This window comes from Callospermophilus lateralis, chromosome 1, assembly GCF_048772815.1.
Source record: "Callospermophilus lateralis isolate mCalLat2 chromosome 1, mCalLat2.hap1, whole genome shotgun sequence".
In the NCBI taxonomy this organism is placed as follows: Eukaryota; Metazoa; Chordata; class Mammalia; order Rodentia; family Sciuridae; genus Callospermophilus; species Callospermophilus lateralis.
Genome location: NC_135305.1, coordinates 210,404,556 through 210,427,448, shown reverse-complemented (window position 1 = coordinate 210,427,448; position 22,893 = coordinate 210,404,556). Strand labels below are relative to the sequence as shown.

Below are 22,893 nucleotides of genomic sequence, written 5' to 3'. Positions count from 1 at the left end.
GCCAGCCCAGAGATGGCAGCAGGGGTTCCAGGCCCAGGTCTCGTCCCTGCCCCTCGGCTCACCCCTACTGTCTTGCTGGCCCCCGTCCCTGGCCGGCTCGTCCTGTTTCGCAGACGTAAAGTGAAGCATCCCCCAGAGCCCTACACCCCACAGCGATGAGTGGGCAGCAGCCATCCCTCTGCCTCCCTTTGTCACGCCAGGCTGCGGTCACCCTGTCTGTAAACTGAGGCGGACACCAATGAACCATTTCTAGGTCTATGCTGCAGAGGCAGCGAGCACATTCCGTGTTGTGCACACTAACTTCCCCCTCAGGAGACCCTGCCCCACTCCCTGTCACTCCCCGTCCCCTCCTGCAGCTCCTGACAGCCCCAGTCTGCCTGTTCTGGACATTTCCTTGGACCCCAGCACGGCCTGTGGGGTTTGGCGTCGTTCACTCGGGTGTTTCCCGGCTCGTCCTGTTCCAGCAGGTGCCAGTGCTTCGTGTCCTCCTTGTCGGGGTCAGTAATATTCAGGACTTTGTGGGGTGCCGAGCACCATCCCCAGCCCCTGCCCCCCGTGCCAACAGCACCTGCTCTGGTTAGAGCACCTCCAGGTTTGTGCTGGGAACGTGCCCCATGCAGTGGGTGTTGAGAGGCAGAGACTCTGGGAGGTGGCGGGGTTGAGGGTTCTGACCTCATGAGTCGGTCAATCTGTTATGGGTTAATGTTATCAAGGGCGTAGCTTTTTCTTTTAAATAAAAAAAGTGGCATGCTTGCTGCCTTGCCATGGATGCCCTGCACCAAGTTGTGATAGCGTAGGAGTGTCCTCACCAGATGTCAGCACCCTGCTCTGGGCTTCCCCCTCCAGAACCGTGAACTAAATAAACCTCTTTCCTTGATAAGTTTCACTGCCTCAGGTATCCTGTTATAGCAACCAAAAACAGACCACAATGATGTCCTCCTTAGGTATGATAAAAATCTATTTGGTCTTTGGTCGCAGTTCCTGGCATAGCGACCCTAACACTCTTGGTATAGACATTCATAGGGCTGAAACAAAAATCTTAACATAGCACGACGGCAGGCTAGATGTGCCAAAGGGACTGCCTGAGGGGTCCCTAATTATTAAAGGACCCAGATAAATGTTATATTTGTGTTTACAGAGATTTTAAAAATCACAAGTAGAAATTGTAGTGTGAGACTTTCTGGGGTCACTGGGAGCAAGTCAGGTAGATTTGTCAAAAGAAAGAATGACAGAAGGGCCAAGGTCCCGTGGCTCATCCTGCCATGGCAGACTCAGGATCTGGGGGGTCAGGGGATGGAGCCGGGTCCAGGCCTCTTGCTGCAGCAGGGCTTTAGCTAGACCAGGAGACAGAGAGGGCGGCAGGGCCAGGGTGGAGCTCAGGGGCAGGGCACTTAGGAGACCCTGGTTACACCCCCAGCTCCAGGGGGAGAACGTTGATTGGAAATGTAGAGTTGATTGCTGGGCGCCTCGGCTGAGAGTCTCCTACCCACATTCCCATGCTGAAATCCTGGTTCTAAAGTGTCAGTAAGAGGTGGGCGGTAGGGCCGGGCGGTAGGGCACTTGCTTGGCATGTGCGAGGCACTGAGTTCGATTCTCAGCACCACATATAAATAAATAAAATAAAGATCTATTAACAATTTTAAAAAAAGAGGTGGGGCTTCTGGGAGGCAAGCAGCTCTTGAGGGGGGAGCCCCAGTGAACGGGGTTAGTGCTCCTATAAGAGGCCCAAGGGAACTCATTTGGCCTTTCCACCTCGTGGGAACATGGCAAGAAGGAAGCCATCTTTGAAGGAGGCAGGTCTCACCAGACACTGACTTGATCTTGGATGTCCAGCCTCCACTGTTTTGTTTAGAAGCCGCCTGGTCCACGGTATTTTGTTATAGCTGCCCACACACCTAAGACTGGAGAATTGGGGGACAAGTTTAGGTGAAAATTGGAAAGTCAAGGCTGCTTCATGTGAAGAGGCTGGGCCTCCTGTAGCTGAACATTATGGGCGTGGTCCTTATGTTGATGGGGGAGGCTTCCCCAGTCCACTGTAATAAAACTGGGACCTAGGGCTGAGGGTGGACCTGGCATGCACAGGGCCCGGGTTCCACCACCAGCATCAAGAGAAAACCAACCAACCTCAACCTAGCGATGAAGTCCTCGTTGAGGCCACGCGACAGCACGTCACGCATGTGAACATCCCAAACCTGAAATCCACACAGCTCTGGTCCCAACCCTCCACAGAGGAGATATCAACCTGTCACCTGTGGAGGTCCCCAGGCTCAGCGGGACCTGAACAACACAGACCTCCCAGCTGTCCACTTCCACAGAAAACAAGGACCCCGGATGCAAGCGTTTTACTTCCTAAACATTAAACGAGGTCATCACAAACACCAAGACAGCTGAGCCGCTGACGTGGCTGTAAAGTGCTCAAGTGTCTGATGCCACGAGTCACTGCGAACCCCACCCCGAAAAGAGGCACAAAGTGGGTCTTCTTCGCAACTCCCGGGAGGAAGGGCTTGGCTTGGGTTAGGGGACAGGCCTGCGTGGGATTCACTGGGCATGTGGCTTGTTGTCCCCGGAGAGGACCGTGCTTCTCGGCTCTCCCCGAGGGTTCCCAAAGGTGCCATCTGCATTGAAGTACCACTGGCTGGGGGTCCCCAGGCCTTGGGCCTCTTCCCAGACCTCCTGGTTGATCAATGCTGCCTCTTTACTCGCCTCAGCAGAAAGTTCCAGCACCTGGGAGAAGATCCTGTGAATACAAGAGAATGAACAGAGACGTTTTCCCCTCTAAGGCCACGACCTAAAAGAAACCAGAACCTCGGAGAGGAACGAGGGGCGGCAACGTGGGACCCCAGCGCAGCCCAGGCAGGCCTGAGGAGAGCCAGAGCTCGGCGAAGCCCGGCAGCCCTCAGCGCCACAGGGAGCCGAGCCAGGAACTCGGGTTGCCAGAAGCCCCGCTTTACCCTGTGACATGGGACAGCACTTGCTAAGAACCAGCACACGCCCTCCACAGTCATGGGACTGTCTCTGGATGACGCAGGAGAGCTGATACAACGTACGTGCCTGAACAGTTGTTCTACTGTGTGATTTAGGAAACCGTGACTCAAGTCTGTGCATGTTCTGTGCGGATGCAGTTGTTTAAAGAATATTTTCGACCTGCGGTTGGTTAAATCTGCAGACGTGGGACTCGAGGACAGAGGGCCACCGGCACCTGGGAAGCTTCAACACTGTGTCAGGCGCAGTCCTAGGAGCCCGTGGTACAGCCCTAAACAGAACAGAGTCCCGGCCCTCAGGCCACCGGTGATACTAGACCTGCACATTTAACCTTCCACCTGTGACCCTCACCCTCTGTAAACCTTTGGTGTATCCTCTGATTTTGTCCTAGGGCCACACATGGGAGAGAGAAGTGCCACAGAGGTGACAGCTGTTTCTTATGAGTCCCTTCAAACATTCTAGGCATCTCAGGAACTCTACGTAGGATTGTAAAGGAAGAGGAAACAAGGTTCTTTGTCTTGTTCTGCGGTGCTGAGGAGGGAACCCAGGACTCGCCTGTGCTAGGCAAGCGCTCTGCCCCTCAGCCCCAGCCCCAGCCCCAGCCCTTTCTGTTTTATTTTGAGACAGGGTCTTGCTCAGTTGCCAGGTTGGCCTTGAACCTGCAACGCTCCCGCCTCAACCTCCCCAGTACTGAGATTACAGGTACACGCCACTGCGCCAGGGGAACAGGTTCTTTTCTGGAAGAACCTATGGCTGGAAAGGTGACCAAAGGTCCTTAGCGAGGCTGCTGTACCCTGTGGGATGCGGGGCTGGTGCCCCAAGGCCACGTGCTCTGCCCAGGCGGCCGGCTGCTCCTCTGGGCCTGGGCCTTTTCTGTGGCGTTTATAGCTCAGCAGGAAGTTGGGAAAGCACCCTCCAGAGCTGGGAGCAGCCCAGGGCAGCGCTCGGCCCAGGTGCTCAAGGCCCTGCTCCTGCCCCAGCACAGCAGAGAACAAAGACCAGAACTCAAATAGTGAGCGGGGCTAGTCCAAGGTCACCTGAATGCTGGACGCGGATGTGACACCCTTCCCATCTGGCTGCTTGGGACTTACAGGGACTCTTGAGAGGTGGGTCTCAATTCTTCTGTGGTGCCCCTCCCTGCCTTGCTGGTCGCTGGTGCTGTCACTCTAGTCCCCGTCTGTGACATCTGTGACCCCTTTGCACCCGGCATCCTGTTCTCAGAACTGACTTGAGCTAGAAAATGAACTCCAGGCTCCTGGACAGACGGGTGCCCACAGGGGATGACAGTGACACCTGCTGGCCGCTCCCCTCCTGCAGAGGCCTGGGAGGCTGCCCCCGCCCCAGCCCTGCTCCCCTCCTGCCCTAGCGGCCCAGCGGTACCTCCGCAGCTCCAGGTCTTTGCTTGAGGTGGCGTCCCTGAGCTCGTGCAGCAGGGCCAGCACCTGCTCGTTCTCCTGGGCACTGCCGACGCCGAGTTCTCCCAGGAGACGGTGGGTGGTCTCCAGGTCACGCTGCAGAGCATCTGGAGGGGACAAGGGATGTCAGCGGGGGATCAAGGGACGGGAGCATTGAGTGTGGGTGGCTTTCCTCAGTGCACTGCGAGGCTGGCGCCATCACCACGACACGCTGAGGGGCCGCGGGAGGGAGGAAGACAGCTGTGCCCCGGCCTTGACGACCCACAAGGCAGGTGTCGGAAACTGGGTCCCCCAGGCAGGGGTGCTGCGAGGTGAGGAGGCCCGGAGACCTCGTAGCAGCGCCCACTGCAGAGGGGCTTCAGGGTACGGCCAGTCTGATCCCGGGTCCCCCCACCCACCCTCTGCTCTTCCACCATGAGACCAGAAAGCCCTTGCGGGATGCGCCCCTTGGTACTGGACGTCCCTGCATCCAGAACCACAAACCAGTGTATACACTGGTTCATCATAAGTGACCCCAGCACCGTTACAGCAGAAGCACGTGGACTAAGCCAGCCTGGGGTCATGTGGCCCAAGGTCATGGGACAGACATGTCCACCATGTGGGCGGTCACTGCAACACCACTGTGGTGCCCCACAGAGACCACTGCAGCCTGTGACAAAGCTGTCCGTGAGACGGCTGTGTCTGGCATCCTCTGGCCAGGCCCAGCCACTTACTATTAGCCCTCTGTCCCTCTTCCCTGTCCTCAGCACCTCTGCAAGCCTGAGCAAGGGACGCCTGTGGCCATGCTGCACATGCCACCTGTGCTGAGACGGCACGTCACAGGCGGGCCAGGTTCACTGCAGGGACACGTTCTGGGAAGCTTCCGAGAGCCTTATAATTGCACGTCCTCTTCTGCTTCCTGTTGTGGACCAAACCATGTCCTCCAAACAGGATGCTCAAGTCCTAAGCTCAGGGACCATGAAGTGACCTTAACTGGACATAGGATCCTTGTGGATGTCACTGAGTGGAGATGAGGTCAGCAGGTGAGCTCCAACCAATGACCAGGGACCTCCAGGAGGGGAGGTTCAGTTAGAGACACTTAGGAGAAGGCCACACGAAGCTGGAGGCAGAGACTGCAGTGTCATGGCCACAGGAAAGGGACGCCGGGGGTTGCCACCAACATCAGAAGCCAGGAGAGAGGCCTGGAACAGACGCTCCCCAAGTCTCTAGAAGGAACCAGTCCTGCCAACACCTGGATTTCAGACTCTGGCCTCCAGGACTGAGGGAACACACTTCCCTTGTGTTAAGCCACCCAGGCTGCGGTCATTTGTTTCAGCAGCTACAGAAACCTCTTAGTCCCTGGTCCAATGCCTGGTGACCACTTAAGGCACATGTCAGAGATGGAGCCAAGAACGACAGTGTGGGGTGACCAACCATAAATCAGAACCCCGGGCACTGATTCTCACCCAGGAAGGGAGGGCTGTAGAATGGGCATGCGACCCATGTGTTCTTCCTACAAAGAGAAACGCTCATGAGAATTGGGACGGTGGCACTCGCCTATAATTCCAGGGGCGCAGGAGGCTGAGGCAGGAGGATCACAAGCTTAAGGCCAGCCTCAGCAACTTAGTGAGACCCTGTCTCAGAATAAAAAAGTAAAAAGGCCGGGGATGCGGCTCAGTGGTAAGGTGCCTCTGGGCTCAATCCCCAGGAAGCCCCTCCACAAAAAAAGGAAGAAGAAAAAAGAAACGCTCACAAGACGGGGAGAGAATGCAGCCTGTGTACGTACAGACACGCATGCAGCAAGTGAGCGGGCCACAAGTCTCAGGACGCATGACAAAACCATATGTCCCAGGGGCACCTATATTCCAGCTATTCCAGAGGCTGAGGGGGGGACACTTGAGCTCCAGGTCGAGCCAGCCTGGGTAACGCAGCCCAGTGAGAACCATGAAGGCTGGGGTGGAGCTCGGCGGTACTCGCTTGCCCACCATGCGCTCTGGGTCCCATCCCTGGCACCAAACAAGAGTCACACCGCAGAAAAAGCTGGGGAGAGCAGGCCACCAGGCAGGTGCTCTCAGACCCGGGGAAGCCCTCCTCCTTCACTTTAGGGAGGTGGAGGGGCGCATCCTGAGCCCCCGGAACACGCCTGGACAGACACCTGACCCACCGCGGGTCTCACCCTGCCCCATAGCTTCCAGGCTCGCCAAGGCCTTCAACAGATGGAGGCCCCGTGCAGGACAGGGACCTCCTGGCCCTGCAGGGAGGGGAAACTAGGAGCTGGTGACTTTGTCCATCTCCCCTCCTACTGCCAAGGCACATTTTTAGGGACCACAGCTGCCCTGTGGACACCTTTCAGAAGGAAAGGAGGTCCCCCTGGATCCCACAGCCCAGTGGCCTGTGCAGGCCGAGACCCTGGAGGAAGCACAGCCTCACTGGCCCCCAGGGCCCTGTCATTCCATGGCGAGAGGCACCAGGGGGCAAAGGTTGCGGGCACACGGGAAACACTGCCATGCTGGGACAGGTCTCCCCGCTGCTCCCCCCAAGTGGTGCCATTTCCTACCCAAGAGCTGGTTCCCGTCTCCCTCCAGGTGGATGGACTTCAGGGGCAGCTCGTGCCTCGTGGTGTCCAGGGCTGTGGCGAACATCCTGTACTTCTCCTTAAAGCGCTCACACACCGCCTCAAAGGGGCTGAGCAGCTCCATCTGCAGGAGGAGGGAGGGGACTGTGAGGAGGCCCTGGGACACCAGTGGGGAGTGGTTTCCCTTTTTTTTTTGCTAGGATGGAGCCCAGGGCCTCAGGCCAGCTAAGCACGTGCTCCACCACCGAGCCACCCCTCCTGTCCTCGGGTACCACAGTGCAAGCCTGAGACGCAGCCCCGTCCTTCCACCATGCCCTAGGGGTCCTGGTGCCCAGGAAGCCTCTGAGGGTGCAGCAGACTCCCCTCACTCTCTGCGGCCAGGGGGCACCAGCAGATCCAAGGAGGCCTGACACAAAACCACGTCCACCTTTCTTTGCGTCCCAGGCCAAAGGCTCAACTGGGATCACAGACCACTCAGCCCCAAACACCCGGACCGCCCAGCCCTGGCCCTCGGCCCGCTTCCCCGCGCACACAGGCCAGGTCCTCCCTGGGCTGCGAGACGGTGTGTCATCTTTTCCTTCCACTAAGGCTTCATGAGGACAGGAACCTGGGCGTGCTCAGGGTGCTCACAGGCGCACACTGGTGTTACGAGCTGAACTATGTCCCCCAAATTCGTATCTGAAGTCCTAACTCCCAGGATCTCGAGACGTGACCTCGTTGGGAGAGAGGGTCTTTAAAAAAGTGATGCTCCCCAAGAAGGTCAGCAGGTGGGCCCCAATCCAACATGATTGGGTCCCCCAAAAGCAGAAATCTGGACACAGGGAGGACACATGAAAGACAGCTCAGCCAGAGACAGGCCGGCACAGACCCTCCCTCACGGCCCCGGGCAGAGCTGCCCTGCCAGCGCCTGGTTCCCAGCCTGGTATCCAGACCAGGAAAGAACAGCGCTCAGCTGCCGGGCCTCCCGCGCTGGGTGAGGCCTCCTGTCCCGGGTCTGGCTCTGGGTTCCCAGGGTTGGCTGTGTCCTTTCCTGGCACGGACACCTTTGTCCCAGTGCTGACCACACAGCATGGAGAGAGAGTGTCTCCTGCCAGCACCCTGACCCTGCAGGGTGGGCCAGAGCATGTCCTCCTGTAGTCACACAAGACTGGCCGGCGCCCAAGGACTGTGCACTGGTGGGGAAGGGACAGGTCCCTCACTGGCCCTTGCTCCATGTTATAACCTTGTCCTCTGGTCCAGTCCTGTACCCTGCCATCAGAGGCCAGTCCCGCCAGAGGGAGCGAGCAGGGACATGTCCAGTGAGTGCTCCCTCCCACCACGCACCAGTGTTCCCAGTGAGATGACCCCACCGGGAACCCTCTGCTCGGAGCCGTGGTCACCACATGTCACTCACACCTGACCTGGGCGTCGAGGGTCTCGGCCAGCTCCCGGGTCCTCTGGCAGAGGAAGAGCCTGCGCCGGAGCCTGTGGGCCTGCTCCTGCAGGGCCGCCGCCTCTCTGCACACGAGTACCAAGTTCTTCTCCGCCTCCTCCTCAAACTCAGCAAGACTGTTCTCCATCTGTTCAGTGGAAACAGGAGCTCAGGCCGGGGACCCCTGCTGCAGTTTATGGAGGTCCCCGTGCGCATGTCATGTGGGAACAGGTTGTCACCTTCAGCGTCAGCAGGCTTAGCAGTAATGTCTGGGATTCCATCATCTCCATCACTTCTGTTGCGTCCTTGAGAAAAAGACCAAGACCCTTTTGAATCCCAAGAAATTAAAGCCAGCTTCCTTCCCTTGAGCAGAACCCAAACCTACACGCACTTCTTTTTTTAATTTTTTTATAAAGTATTTTGTTTTAGTTGTAGGTGGTCACAATACCTTTATTTTATTTTCATGTGGTGCTGAGGATGGAACCCAGGGCCCTGCCCGTGCTAGGTGAGCGCTCTACTGCTGAGCCACAAACCCAGCCCTGCTACAGGCACTTTCTCCATTAAAAAAATAGTTTTCTTTTGTGGGGTTGGGGACGAAACCCAGGGCCCCTCATGTGCTCAGTAAGTAATCTGCCACTGAGCCACGTCCCCAGACTTTTTTTTTTTTATTTTGAGGCAGGGTCTTACTAAGTTGCTGAGGCCGGTTTGAATCTGTGACCTTCCTGCTTCGGCCTCTGGGGGGCTGGGCTTACAGGTGTGCACCATTTATTTAGTCTCTGGGAGCTGTGCTCTAGGAGAAGGAAGAGAGGGCTGGCGGCCTCCCGAAGCCAGGAGATGGAGAGGGAATAGCTAGGCAGTAAGGGGAGGGCCACGGACCAGGTGCTAAACCAGAACTCCTGCCCAAACTCCCATCCAGGGCCTGCAGAGACCACGGCCCAGCCGTCTTCCCACCAGGGGACAGCGCCTGGCCTCTACCCTTGCCTAGCACTGCACTTGCGCAGAGAAGGAGCCAATATTTTTGTGTGGGGGACAGAGTTGGGGATGGAACCCAGGGTCCTGCATGTTGAGCGAGCGCTCTACCCCTGAGCTGCACCCCCAGAGCTGCATCCTTGATTCCAAATACCCATAAATGCAACCTCTGCGATGGACCTAAGAATGTCTGTGGTTTTGTTTCGCTCTCGCAGCCCTGGGCCTCAGGCAGCAGCTGTGGCAGGGCCAGCACTAAGTCAGAGGGCGTGACCTGCTGGCAGCTGCCCTTTCACCTTGGACACTTACTGGGCTCTTTTTCCGCGGGGCAATAAATGACGTTGACTCGGTTTTCTTTGCCACGGTCTTTTCCAGCTGTGGAGTCCTCCTGACCATGCTCCTGTCTGAGACAAAGAGGGGCCTTGGAAGCTGAGCGGCACAGCTCATCCCACCACCCTCTGTAAGCAATGCACTGAATCCGCCTCCCCCGCCGCCCAGCTGAGCCACACAGCACACTGCGGGGCCAAGGCATCCCCTGTGGTCCTGGCGCTGACTGGAAGTTGTGTCCTGCTGCCCAGCATCACAGAAGACTGGACTGCACATCACGTACCCCAAGAGAAGATCCAGATTCAATGTGTACTGGCACCATCATGAACTTGGAAAATCCTAAACCATAATTTAGGGGCCATCTCTACTTTGAAACCCACTGAGACCCCCGACAACCAAGCAGGGACAGAGGAGGTGAAATGAACCATTTACCATTAATGGCGGAGAGATCCAGGTCAGGCGGGGCCGTACCATGCCCTTCCAGCAGCGTGGACTGCAGGTCTCCCTTCACGGTCCCGCTGCCATCTGCGGTCCAAACAGGAACCCCCAAGTCAGCACCAGGGGCAGCAAAGACACTCAACGTTTACGTCAGGGGACGTTGGCAACCTGTTGTACGATACCCTCGCTTCCAAATACCCAGCTTCTGCCTAGTGTAGGAAAGGCTGATGTACAGCGGAAATTCCCAGCCCACCTGAATATGTGTTTTAAACACAGGCCGAGATCCCTTATCTGAAATGGTTGGGACTAGAAGTGTTAGGATTTGGGATTTTGGAACATTTGAGTACACAAAATGAGATAACTTGGGCCTGGGACCCAAGTCTAAATGCAAAACTGGTTGATGTTTCCTATGCACCTTAGACACACAGGCTAAAGGTAATCTCACACAATATTTAAAAAAATAATCTTGGGCATGAAAGAGTTTCATAGTGCAGAATTTTCCCATTGTGGTGTCACACTGGTACACAAAAAGTGTCAGATTTTGGAGTACTGAGATCTCAGACTAGGGACTGCTCAACCTGTAATCTAGAAGAAACGTTCTTTATTACAAAAAAATACAAAGAAGCCTTGCATCTTTTTGTAATAAAGAATCTTGAACACTCGGTGTGCAAGATGCTCAAGATGTGACAGTGTCATCATCGGGCCGCCTCCTGCCCTCACCATCCTTCCTCTGCAGCTTCTGGACTGTTCATTTTCCCGGGAGTCCCTTCGTCTTTTTTAGCCTGGATTTAAAATGGCCAAACTGGGCTTCCCCGGGCTGAGAGCAGTGCTGTCCAGCATGCTGCAGTCACTCAGGGTTCGGGACACTGCGAGCGCCAACAGAGGTCTGAGCAACACACCGTCAGCTTGGAACTGAGCAGGAGGCCATTCAGTGAGCCACGCAGCTGAGAAACCGGATGCGACATCGAGGAGAGGAGAGCCCAGTGGTGTGGGTCAGGCTGCTGCGTATGGGCTCATGCTGAGGCCTGACCCCAGGGGACAGCACCGAGGCGGTGGGGCTTTAGGAGGACTGATTTCTGGACTCGTCCAGAGAAGGGCTGACCTAAAGCAGGTCAGCACCGTGTCCTCTCCCTCTCCTCCACCTCCCACCATGCGTGGAGCAGCATGGGACCCTCACCTGAAGCCAGGCCATGCTCTTGGACTTCTGGAACTGTGAGTCAAATCAACTTCGTTTTTAAAAGATGATAAATCACCCAGGCTTTTCCCGTTATATCAACAAAAAATGGACTAGCACCACCCAGCCTGATCCCTGCTCTGCAATTTTTATAATGAATACACGTCACACCCACATCAGAAAAACTAGAAACTGCTCCTTTTGTTTGGTGGCAGCTTCTAGGAGAGGTCAGGAGAGTCCCCTCACTGCTTCCAGTGCAGGAGACGAGGAAGGCCGACCCTGGGCAGTGAGGCGGCAGGAGGGTGAGGCTCCCCATCCTGGTCCCCCCAAGAGTGCCGGTGGGGACACAGATGTGTACTCAGGAGCCACCGCTGCAGGAAGAGCCTCGGTGGCAGAACAGCTCTTCTTTGGGGCCACACAGGAAGGAAGTGGCCTCCCTGCCTCCCCGCCACCCCTCCTCACCTCCCTGCATGTGCCTAGCCTGTCCTTGGTCAAACACTGCCTGGCTCCTTCTTCAGTGCTTCCCAGAAAGAACGGGAGCCTCCACACTACGCGCTTCAAACAAAGTCCCCAACCGACCGTGCCCCCAACCCCGAGGCCCGGGGTGTGTCCCACCTTTGCTCTTCTGGAGCAGGGTGGCTTTCCTTCCACCTTCAGGCACCTTCCCGCTGGCTTTCAATGCATCTGCTGCAGGAGCCTGTGCCAAGAACATGTGACATTCAGAGGACGAGACAGGGCTGGAGGGGTGGCTCAGAGGTACAGCATGGGGTTTGACCCCCAGCACCACAAAAAACAAAAGAAACAAACAAAACCAAAGGACAAGACCCTCTCCCTCCTGAGAGGGAGCCCTGGAAACACCTGAACTGGCACCTGCTCTTTTTTTGAGGTGAAAAAGAGATCTAGGAGTTTTGAAATTTTATCTTGTATACACAGGACATACAAATTTTGTCAATTGGGGACACTCACATGCACAGCATGTGGTTTGCACATTTTATCTTTGATACGGCAGGTGACGGGAGGGATTTTTCTGTATACTTTTCAGTATTTGCTTGTTTTCTGGTGAGAACATATTACTTGGTCTTTAAAAAAAACAAAGTTTTTATGCAGGTATTAATCTTCAGAATTTCGAATAAAAAGCAAAAGATTCTCCCAGTGCTGCCCTTAAAATCATAATGACAAAAAGCAAAACAAAACCACAAACAAACAAACAAACAAAACACAACACACAAACCTTCTACAGGGCTAGAGAAACCAGGTGAGGCAGCGCGTGCCCATAACCCCAGCCACTTGGAAGTCACGGCCAGGCTGGGCGACGTGGCGGCCCGTCTCCAAATGGAAAATAAAGGGCAGGGAAGCCGCTCAGTTAAAGCACCAAGGGCCTCAGTCCAGTGCCGCCCAGAACAGACAACAAAAGCAACAAAAAAAGAAACCCAAAACAAACACCCCCCCCCCCCCAAGAGAAATTACAGACAAACAGGCTGGAAAAGAAAAAATAAGACTCACTTCTTTTCTTGGGAGGTACCGGGGCTTGAACTCAGGGACACTCGACCACTGAGCCCCATCCCAGCCCCATTTTATATTTTATTTAGAGACAGGGTCTCACTGAGTCGCTTAGGGTCTCCCTGTTGCTGAGGCTGGCTTTGAACTCTTGATCCTCCCGCCTCGGTCTCCTGAGCTGCTGGGATGACAGGCGTGTGCCACCGTGCCCATCCTAAGATTTATTTCTTAAAGACATGATTCTTTACATAGAAACCCCCAAAATTCCTCAAAATCATGATCAAAACTAAGAAAAAAATGTACCAGGTGTGATGGTTCATTTTGTGTGTCCACTTGAACGGCCACGAGGTGCCAGGTTAAACATCACGGTTGAGTGTATCTTGGGTGTGGCCCCCCAACATGAATGGCCACCGCCAGCCATCCTGAGGGCCTGAGCAGGGGGAGAAGGTGAAAGGGAATCCGCTCCTCTGCTTCCTGCCCGCCTGACTGAGCTGGGACATCTCATCTCCTTGAAGCCCTGGACTAGGGTTACACCACCCACACCCTTAGTCCTCAGGCCTTTCATCCCACACCAGGTGACAACACCAGATTTCCTGGGTCTGGTGCTCCCAGACGGCAGCAGATCAAGGGACTTCTCAGGCTTTATCATTACATGAGAGATTTATTCATGTACTGTAATAAATCTCTATGTAATAAATACAAACACAATGTAAATTATACACACATACATAAACATAAAATATATCTCCTGATTCTGTTTCTCTGGAGAACTCTAACACAGCAGGTTGCAGAACACAGAGTCAATGTGAAAACATGGATCCTCTCTCTAAGCAAGCAACAAGTTTGGAATCTGAAGTTAAAAGTACCACGTATCCATTCATGTCTGTGTCAAAGTGCATTCTACTGTCAAGAACAAAAACCCCATGGGTAACAGCACTAAACACCAACAAATGTTTACATACAACCCAATAAAAATGTGTAAGATCTAAACACTGGAAAGTACAAAGCACTATTTAAAAAGTCCAAGAAGAGCTAAGTAAATGGAGAAGTTCGCCGCGTCCACGGTCTGGAAGACTCCGCACTATTCGGATGGCCTTCTCCCAACAGTGATTCTGACGCCATAGTCAGAATTCCAGCCAGAGTTTTGGGGAGAAAATGAAAAACTTATTTTAAATGTTCCACAAAAAGGCAGAAAGACGAAACTATTTTGCAAAGAACAGAACGGGAGGTTTTAACCTACCTGATTTTAGTTAAGGACAAAACTACTATGCAGCCGCGACAGTGGGGACTGCTGTAAGACCACAGACTAACGAAAAAATGGAGCCCAGAAATGACGCGGACATGAATGGCCAGGTGGCCAGGTCACTCAAGAGATAAGAGCCTCGCTTTACACAGGAGGCTGAAGCAGGAGGATCGGGAGTTCAAAGAAAGCCTCCGCAACTTAGCGAGGTGCTAAGCAACTCAGTGAGACCCTGTCTCTAAATAAAATACAAAATAGGGCTGGGGATGGGGCTCAGTGGTTGAGTGCCCCTGGGTTCAATCTCTAGTACCAAAAAAAAAAAAAAAAGAGGTGATAAGACAATGGAGAAAGGAAAGTTATTTCAGCAGCTGCAGCTTGAACTGGACACCCACACACTAACAATGGGACTTTGATTCCACCATGGCAGGATACCCGAAAACTAAATCAAAATGTATCAGACCTAAATGTTAAACCCAAGACCATAAACACCTGCAAGAAAACTCAGGACACAACCTTTGGGTTGGGCAGGGACTTCTTAGATAAGACATAAAGCACGACCCACAAAAGCAGAAACTGAGGCTGGCGTTTATCACGGTCCAGCCCTCTCCCTCCTCAAAGGCACTCAGGAGAGCGACAGGCCGTCGCGGACTGTGAGGATGGTCTCACCCTGCGTGAAGGGCTGATTACAGAAAGAACCCTTGCGACTTGGCAACGTTTAGAAAACAGCCCAGCTTGGGCTGGGGATGTGGCTCAAGTGGTAGCGCGCTCGCCTGGCATGCGTGCGGCCCGGGTTCGATTCTCAGCACCACATACAGACAAAGATGTTGTGTCCGCCGATAACTAAAAAATAAATATCAAAAAATTCTCTCTCTCTCTTTCCTCTCACTCTTTCTTTAAAAAAAAAAAAAACAGCCCAACTTTAAAAACTGGCAAAAAGTTTGAAGAGACAAGTCACCAAAGATATAAGAATGAGGATTGGGGCTGAGACCCAGAGCAGAGCGCTTGCCTAGCACGTGTGAGGCACTGGGTTCGATCCTCAACACCACATACAAACAAAGATGTTATGTCCGCTGAAAAAACTAAAATAAATAAATAAATATTAAAACTCTCTCTCTCAAAAAAAAAAGATATAAGAATGACCAATAAGCACATGAAAATATGCCTAGTATCAACTGCCTCGGAAACGCACATCAAACCACAATGAGACACCCCTCCACACCCAGCAGGACTAAGATTTAAAAGAAAACACGACCTCTCCTGTGTGCCTGGTGGGATGTAAAATGGTGCAGCTTTTGTAAAGTTAAGCACACACGCCTCCAACGAGCCAGCCACCTTGCTTCTGGGAAAAATGAAAACACGTCCACGCAAACGCGGAGAGAGGTTTATACAGGCTAGACATCCCTAACCCCCAAATCAAAAATCCAAAACGAGTGCCAACATGGTGCTCAGAATGTTTCAGGTTTCAGATTTTCTGATCATGGGGGTTCAACCCATAAAGCCTCTCCAAATATTCCAAAACGTGAAAAACTCCAGAATCTGAATTACTTATGGTCTCAAATAGTTCAGATAAGGGATACTCAGACAGTAGTGGGTTTGCTCATGATCACCAAAATGGAAAACTAGCGCCTCCGCACCAGCGAAGGTGGTCCCTCCACACAGCGGCACTGACGCAGCCCTAAGAAGGAAGTGACCGCCATCGCACACGACCTGGAGGGCGGTGGGTGCACCTGGGGGCCAGAAGCTGGAGGCCTAAGGCCGCCCACCACGCCCACCACTGACCCGGCCTTCTGGAAATGGCTAACCGCAGGACCAGAAAGCAAGTTTGTGGCTGCCTGGGGACAGGAGAGCGGAGGCTCCCACAGGGCGAGGTTGGGGTGGGCTGCTTTCTCTGGACGGTGGAGAAGGTTCTGAGACTGCATTATCAAGACCTGCAGAGCCTCGTGCTGAGCAGGGGGAGGTGACTCTGTTAATTAAACTTTGATTTTAAAAATGGGAAGAAGAAAAAAAAAGAATGCTCTGGAAGCTCTAGATCGACACCGCCCACAGACACACGGGGGCGCTGTAACAAAGTCTTCAAGGCAACGTAGACTTGTGACTGTGGACTGTGGCCTTTGTTGAAAATCACTCCAAGGAGGGGAACCCCGAGTGACAAATTGCCTTTTTCCTCAAGCGACATCTCACGTCACATTCTTAGGAACCTGCCACCCACCACCCACCCTGTACAGAGCATGGGGCAGGTGGCAGAAATGAGTATTTAACTGAATTTTGTGCATCACAAACCGAGATTGAGAAAGCAGAGGAGCAACCCAACTTGCCTTTCACCATTTCTTCGTAGGTTCCACTGAAACAGAGTGTGCAATTAGGTGATGTGCTGACTTTTCAGTAACCTCACACAAGCACGTTCATGTGTGGTTAAGCATCTTCAGTGAAGGTGTGAAGGCTCTGAGTGGCTACATGGTAGTTTGCTAAACTCCCCTCTAATAATGGGTAAGAGAAGCATGTCGCTCCTCCCATGGTTTTCCTCCAAAACACTGCAGGTCTTTTTTTTAAAAAATGCTTAGCTAGGGCTGGGGTTGGAGCTCAGTGGCAGAGCGCTTGCCTAGAATGTGTGAGGCACTGGTTTGATTCTCTGCACCACATAAAATAAATAAATAAAATCTACAACTAAAAAAAAAAATTTTTTTTTAAATGCTTAGTTATAAGCCCAGGACTGCTTCAGAATCCTAAAAGTGATCCACAATGAAAATGATGAATGGAAAATTTCAGAAATAATTCTTTTTTTAAAAAATATTTTTTTAGTTGGAGTCAGACACAATACCTTTATTTTATTTATTTATTTTTATGTGGTGCTGAGGATTGAACCCAGTGCCTTGCACGAGCTAGACAAGCACTCTACCACTAAGCCACAGCCCCAGCTCTAGAAATAATTCTTAAGTTTTAAAATTTTGCTACTGTTCCAAGTAGCATGATAAAATCCCACACCATCCTGCTTGGGATGTGAATCATCTGTCCGGTGTATCCACATAGTATACACTATCCACCTGTTAGTTACTTGTCACTTACTAACAATCTCAGTTTTCAGACTGACTGCTGCAGTATCACAGTACTTTTGTTCAAGTAACCCTTATTTTACTTAATAACAGCCCTAAAGTGCGTGAGTAGTGATGCAGAGAAGGTACTGGGGCAGAAAGCAGGAAAGGACAGATGAACGCTGGTATTACCTGCAAAGCACTGGTGGTCTTGAAACTAGGGATGACTAATGTACTGGATAGCAAGGCAAGAACAATTTTGTTTCAATCAAGATCATGGTTTTACAAAAGGAAATCTTAAAGCAATGTTCACTCACAACAAAGACTCATAATTGTGTATGAAGTGGTGGAGATCTCAGAGGCACCTAGACAAAGACCCCAAAATGCTTCCTTATGGACCAGGTTGAGACTTGACTTGACTCCAAATTCCATGTGACTCAGAACTATAGTCAGAATGGCTTCAGACGTTGAATTGAATATTTTATTACCTTTTTACTTGTTTTTTTCTCATACTGCAAATATCGAGACTCGACCACTCTTCCACCTGTGGAGGACACACTGCTGATTTATAACGAAATCAACAAAGGACTGTGTAAACCCAACACGTACCCAGTCTCCTACACGATCAGCCCTCGCAGCTCAACAACAGGAAGAAGAGGAAGTACTCCTTCTGCTCCTCTCAGATCATGTCCTGCAACATCCTCAAGCATAAATGAGACACCAACCATATGCAAGAACATTGATTGGACACATACTGTATGCAGGTCCTTGGGCTAAGGTGGAGCCACAGAGTTGTGGAGCCAGGATCCAAGAAGTTCAAGGAGAGGACTCTGCCCCAAAGCTAAAGCAGCAAGTGCACTCAAGTGGGGGGAGGGGAAGGAAGAATGAATTTTCACCAAGGGCCTCCTCCGTGTCCCATGGCTCAGTCCTGTGGATGTGTCCCTAAGAGTCCCTTCCCCTCTCTGGGTGCTACCACCCACTCACAGTACCCGGCTCACTTCCTCATACACCAAGCTCAGGACCCTCCCTGAGACACTCAGAGCCCAGGTCTTCCGCAGACATAGTAGAATCCCCTGGGGACGGCCCTGCGGCTTTCTCACTAGGTCTTTCCTGCCACCTCGACCCAGCAGGCTCCCCTCAGCTTAGACCCCCCCGGGGCCCACCTTGCTCTTCTGCCCACAGCACCCACCATGGTCTCTGCATCTCATTAGCTGCTGATGCTCCCTCCCGCCCTCTCTCCCCTAGAGCTCCCCGAGGGTAGGGATGTTTGACTGCTACACCCCATGCCAGGGGCGGAGTGGGTGCTCAGAAATACATCCAATGAATGAAGCTGCACTTTTCAGAGGTGCCTTTAGACAGCAGTGATTTCCCATTGTACTGAAGAGACCCTGGAGGGTGACAACGCCAACATCACAAAGCCTGACAGTCTGACTGGGCGAGACTGTGACTTCAGCTACATCTTCATGCGACACTGGATTCTGCCACAGGGCCTGGGGTGGTAGCTGCAATCTCCAGAGGAAAGGAGGCATGCCCATGGTTAACAGGGAGCCCGGAGTCTGTCCAGGAGCTGGGTAGTCACCAGGGCGCCCCCGAGGGGGCACGAGCAGTGTCTGAGCAGAGCTCAGAGGACTGGGACAGGTGGGTGCCAGGGGCAATCCAAAGCCATTCTCATGGTGCAGGCACCTAACTAACCATCAAGGCTAGATCCAGGTGGGATACAGGGACAGAACCAAGGCACACTGAGGGGCTGTCAGTGGACAGAGCAAGAGGCAGGGTCAAAGGACACTGCCAGTTCCAAGGAAGCAAGGCCATCCTGCATCGAGTCTTCGTAATACCTTCAGCAGTTCTGTTCAACTGGAAGGATCTAAGGCTCTGGCAGTCACAGACAGTGGGGACACAAGTTTCCTGTTTCCAGAAAACTGAAACAAACCGCTTGTTGTGGACAGTGGAGGCCTGATGGGAGCAACCTTACGTCGACAGGCAGTTCTGTGGAGAGGGCCGTGGCAGAGCGCTTGCCTAGCATAGGCAGACCCTGGGCTCCATCCCCAGAGCAACACGGAGAAAAACCACCAAGCTCTCCACACGACCCCGCCCGCAGTTGGAACTAAAATTCAGTTGAAGCTCTCTGAAGAGCTGCTGCCACGTGGCATACACTGAGGAGGTCCTTACCTCCAACTCAGGAGACCCCAGGTCTACTGTCCACACTGGGCACTGCCAGGGGTCAACAGGGTGGGCGCTGGAAACAGTAAGGCCAGACGCACAGGAGGGCACTGGACACACGGGCATGTTTTCACAGTGCGAACGCAGACTGCTCTAGACGAGGGCAACTCAGGCTGTCCATGCCCGTGTTATCAAGGGATGTATCCTGGACAAACCCCCGGGGATGCTCATGGCTAAAGGGACGCCGATGCCCAAAGTGACCACTGCAGTGACCTCCCACACGTCCCAGCTGCAATGCAGAGATAACTAGACTCAGAATCCCCTGAGTGTGACTGTGAGGAAGTGAAGCCACCGCCCCCTTTCTCCAGCCTGTTTTTTCCTCCCCCACCCAAAACACTTAATGAAACAACAAAACCACTTTTTAGATGAACAGACCCTAATGGTGCTCACCCTGTGCTCTTTTTCCTCTTGGCTTGGCACCACTAGCGGGGTTGGGACCGGTGGCGGAAGCCTTCCTGTAAGAGAGGGGAAAGGTCTTGTTCATCTTGTGGCACAAGAAGCACAGAGGAGCCAGCAAGGAGCTTGCACCAGCTGGCAGCCAGGGTTTCCTGGGGACAGCCCAGTCCCTGTGCTGCCCAAGGACAATCTTAGTGAGGCTGGGCCACCTCAACAGGAAGCGAGGCAGTCACGGTCACATGGGCCTCATGGTGGAGCCAAATTCCTGGGCTGAGTAAAGAACGACAGGAGCTTTGGGGGAGAGAGGAAATTTTTGTTAAGTGTGAAGATCTCAAATTAGCCACGGGTTTACTCATTCCTCAGATGTTTATGTGCCTACTGTATGCTCCTGAAGACACTGTGCTGAACAAAACGCAGAGTTCCTTCCTGCAGAGGGACCATCTGTACCTTCCTTATGAGGCAGGTCCAGAGCGGGTAGAAGGGTGTGGAAGCAAAGAGGGTTCATTTATGGCAGAGGTCAATCTGAGACGAGGATTCAGTAGGGCCTGGAGCAGGAAAGGAAGAAGGTGGACAGGGTATGAAGTCGGGGAGGTCAGAGTAGGGCCAGGCTGGAAGAGTTCTCAGTGTGGGGCTCGGGGTCTTGGACCTGTTCCTCTAAGTCAAGGAAGGCAAGCTTTCTCTACAGGGCCGCACAGTAAACACGCGCCTCTCTGTAGGCCTCGTGGCTGAACAGTCACAGATGGCAGAATGGAATGGGCGGGCTATTTCCAATAAAACTTTATTTACAGACGGAGGCATTTTATGTAATCTTCATGTGTCCCCAAATCATCTTTTGATTATAAACAACTGTTTAAAAATGCATAAATGATTCTTAGCTCACCAGCTGTACAAAGAAGGGGCGCTCTGGCTCCACCCGAGGCTGCAGAAGATGGAGCCCTGCTGTGGGCAACAGGGAATTGGGACAGGGAAAGAGTTTGAAGCAGGAGCTGGACAATGTCATGGGGATGTTGCATGAAGACCACTGGCAAGTAGCAGGAAAATGGTCTCTGAAGTTCTAGAAAGGACAGAGGCCCCTCTGCTGTCGCCCCCTCACTGTGCCCCAAGGCCAGTGTTATTAGTTGGCCTAGGGTGTAAAACACCACAAACTGGTGGCTTACACAACGGACTTTTTTTCTCAGAAGGTTGAGATCTGGGTGCTGGTGAGGCTGGTTTCTTCCACCGGCCTCTTGGTGCCTGGGCGGCTGCATGTGTGTACTCACGAGGCCTCTCCTTCATGGGTGTGTGGAGAGTGTGACAGGAAGCACCCTAGTGCCTCTACCTTTAAACACACTAATCCTACAGGGTCTGACGACATTATAGACCACCACAACAGATGGGGTGCTACGGGCACGGTGGGAGGAGGCCAGGGATGCTGCTCAGCACCCTACAATGCCCAGGATGAGCTCCGTCAGAACTGAGACCTGGCAACACATGTCCATAGTGCCCAAGTTGAGGGCCCCTGGAGTGACAATCGGAAACACAAGACTGAACACAGAAGGAAATCTTAGAAAGTGCTACAAAACTCCTTTAAAGAAGTAAGACAGCTGGCCTGGGTTGTGGCTCGGTGGCAGAGCGCTTGCCTAGCATGCGTGAGGCACTGGGTTTGATCCTCCACACCACATAAAAATAAACAAATAACATAAAGGCATGCTGTCCATCTACAACTACAAAAAAATTAAAAAAGTAAGAAAGCCACAGTATTATTCAGCCCTAAAAATAAATGATACTTTTTAATAAGAATGAATCTTGAAAATATTATACTGAGTAAAAAAAAAAAAAAAAACTAGATACAAAGACCACGTAGGATATGATCCCCTTATCTGACATGTCCAGAATTGGTAAGGCTCCAGTATTTGGGGCCGGGCAGGGAGAGTGACTGCTAATGGGGACCAGTTTCCTTTTGAAGTGATGGAGATTTTCAGAAACGTTAATCCAGGAGATGGCTTCACAGACTGTGAATGCGCTGTGAGCCGGTTCACTTCAGGCTACTGCATCCCACCTCCACTTAAAACCAGAGTGAACAAAGCCTGATGCAATAGGAAAGAAGGGGCCTTGGGACAGGAATCGCTGACTAATCAACTGAGCGGGTGCAGGAGAGTCGGGGATGAGCCAGAACCAGGAACCCAAACCAGCAGCACTGGAGGAATCAGAGGGGACAGAGCAGAGTCCCTCCGGGGTCTAATCCAAGGCTCTGGATTATGGTCAATCTTCCAATTAAATAGGGCAAGGGGAGGTGGCGGAAATGTCCATGTCTGCTCCCACTGGCCCATGTCATTTCAGTTTGTGCAGAGGACGATAAACATTAGCCAGTGAACACAGGAGATGAGCACCGCCTCAGGAATTTGCCCGTCGTCTATTAAGTGTGCGATCTCTTTCTTGTTCCCGCTGGGGGACCCTGGGCAAGCGACCTACCCTCTACCCTGAGTGTCTGTTATATCCTCTGTAAATGGGAGCACAGAATAAAGAGGTTGGAAGGATGAAACGAGATGCTTTAGTGGCCGCACAGCTCACAATGAAGGACCACACTGTTCCACGGGGCGTCTAGGCTTAGCCTTCAAGGCTGAATGGCGTCGTCAGCTGCATTTCGCAGAGAAGGAAAATGAGGCACAGAGAGGTCAAGCCACTTGCCCCAGGTCACCACGCATCAAAGCGGAGGGCACAGGACTCGAACTCGTGGCCCTGCCCAGTGCCGAGTTCCCGACCGTGCGCAGAGGCCGCAAGTCTCCGGGGCCTCAAGGGACCTGCACGGTTCCCACGGGTCGGATCTGGACTCGGTCCAAGGTTCCCCCTCACCAGCTCCGCTGCCCGTTAGCCCGGCCCTAGGCCAGGCCCGTCCCTCTGACTCCACAAATCCAGACCCGCGGCGCCTCAACTCACCCGGCGCCGCGCCCCGAAGAATCCGCCATTTTCCCGCCTTCTACTCAAAGGCCAGCTCTCCAAGGCTGGGCCCGCCCCCGCGCCACGGGTTGGACCATATTGCGGAGTTGCAGGAGGGGTGGCCACGGGCCGGGACGAGCTAGCCGAGCGCGAAGCCGAAGTCCCCTGCGCGCGAGCCTCCCTCTCCTCGCCTCGAACAGTCTCACCCACCACCTCTGGGAGGCGGTGGCCGCGGCCGAAGGAAGGGGCGTGTCCTCCTGGCGCCCCGCCCACAGGCGCGCTGGCGTCACGCCCCATCCCCGCCCCTCCGGAACCCGGAAGTGGGAGC

General features: G+C 53.3%; 1 protein-coding gene across 1 annotated transcript; it reads right to left on the bottom strand.

The window, feature by feature from the left end:
• Nucleotides 1–1,850: 1,850 nt before the first annotated feature.
• Haus8 (HAUS augmin like complex subunit 8) lies at nt 1,851–22,765 on the bottom strand. The gene is made up of 11 exons (XM_076870638.2): nt 22,566–22,765; nt 19,644–19,708; nt 17,522–17,577; nt 11,883–11,964; nt 10,088–10,180; nt 9,638–9,732; nt 8,602–8,667; nt 8,352–8,510; nt 6,934–7,075; nt 4,363–4,504; nt 1,851–2,737 (listed from the first exon to the last, which is right to left on the bottom strand). The coding sequence occupies exons 1-11, from the start codon at nt 22,592–22,594 to the stop codon at nt 2,539–2,541; spliced, it is 1,128 nt and encodes a 375-aa protein (XP_076726753.2). The 5' UTR covers nt 22,595–22,765; the 3' UTR covers nt 1,851–2,538.
• Between the last annotated feature and the right edge of the window lie 128 nt (nt 22,766–22,893).

Excerpts from the sequence above, each read along its gene's own strand:
- Haus8 (XM_076870638.2), bottom strand. The coding sequence starts at position 22,594 with ATGGCGGATTCTTCGGGGCGCGGCGCCGG. Across the intron at positions 9,733-10,087 it reads GGATCTCTCCGCCATTAATG|ACAGGAGCATGGTCAGGAGG; the intron begins GTAAATGGTTCA and ends TCTTTGTCTCAG. Across the intron at positions 8,511-8,601 it reads TAAGCCTGCTGACGCTGAAG|ATGGAGAACAGTCTTGCTGA; the intron begins GTGACAACCTGT and ends TCCACTGAACAG.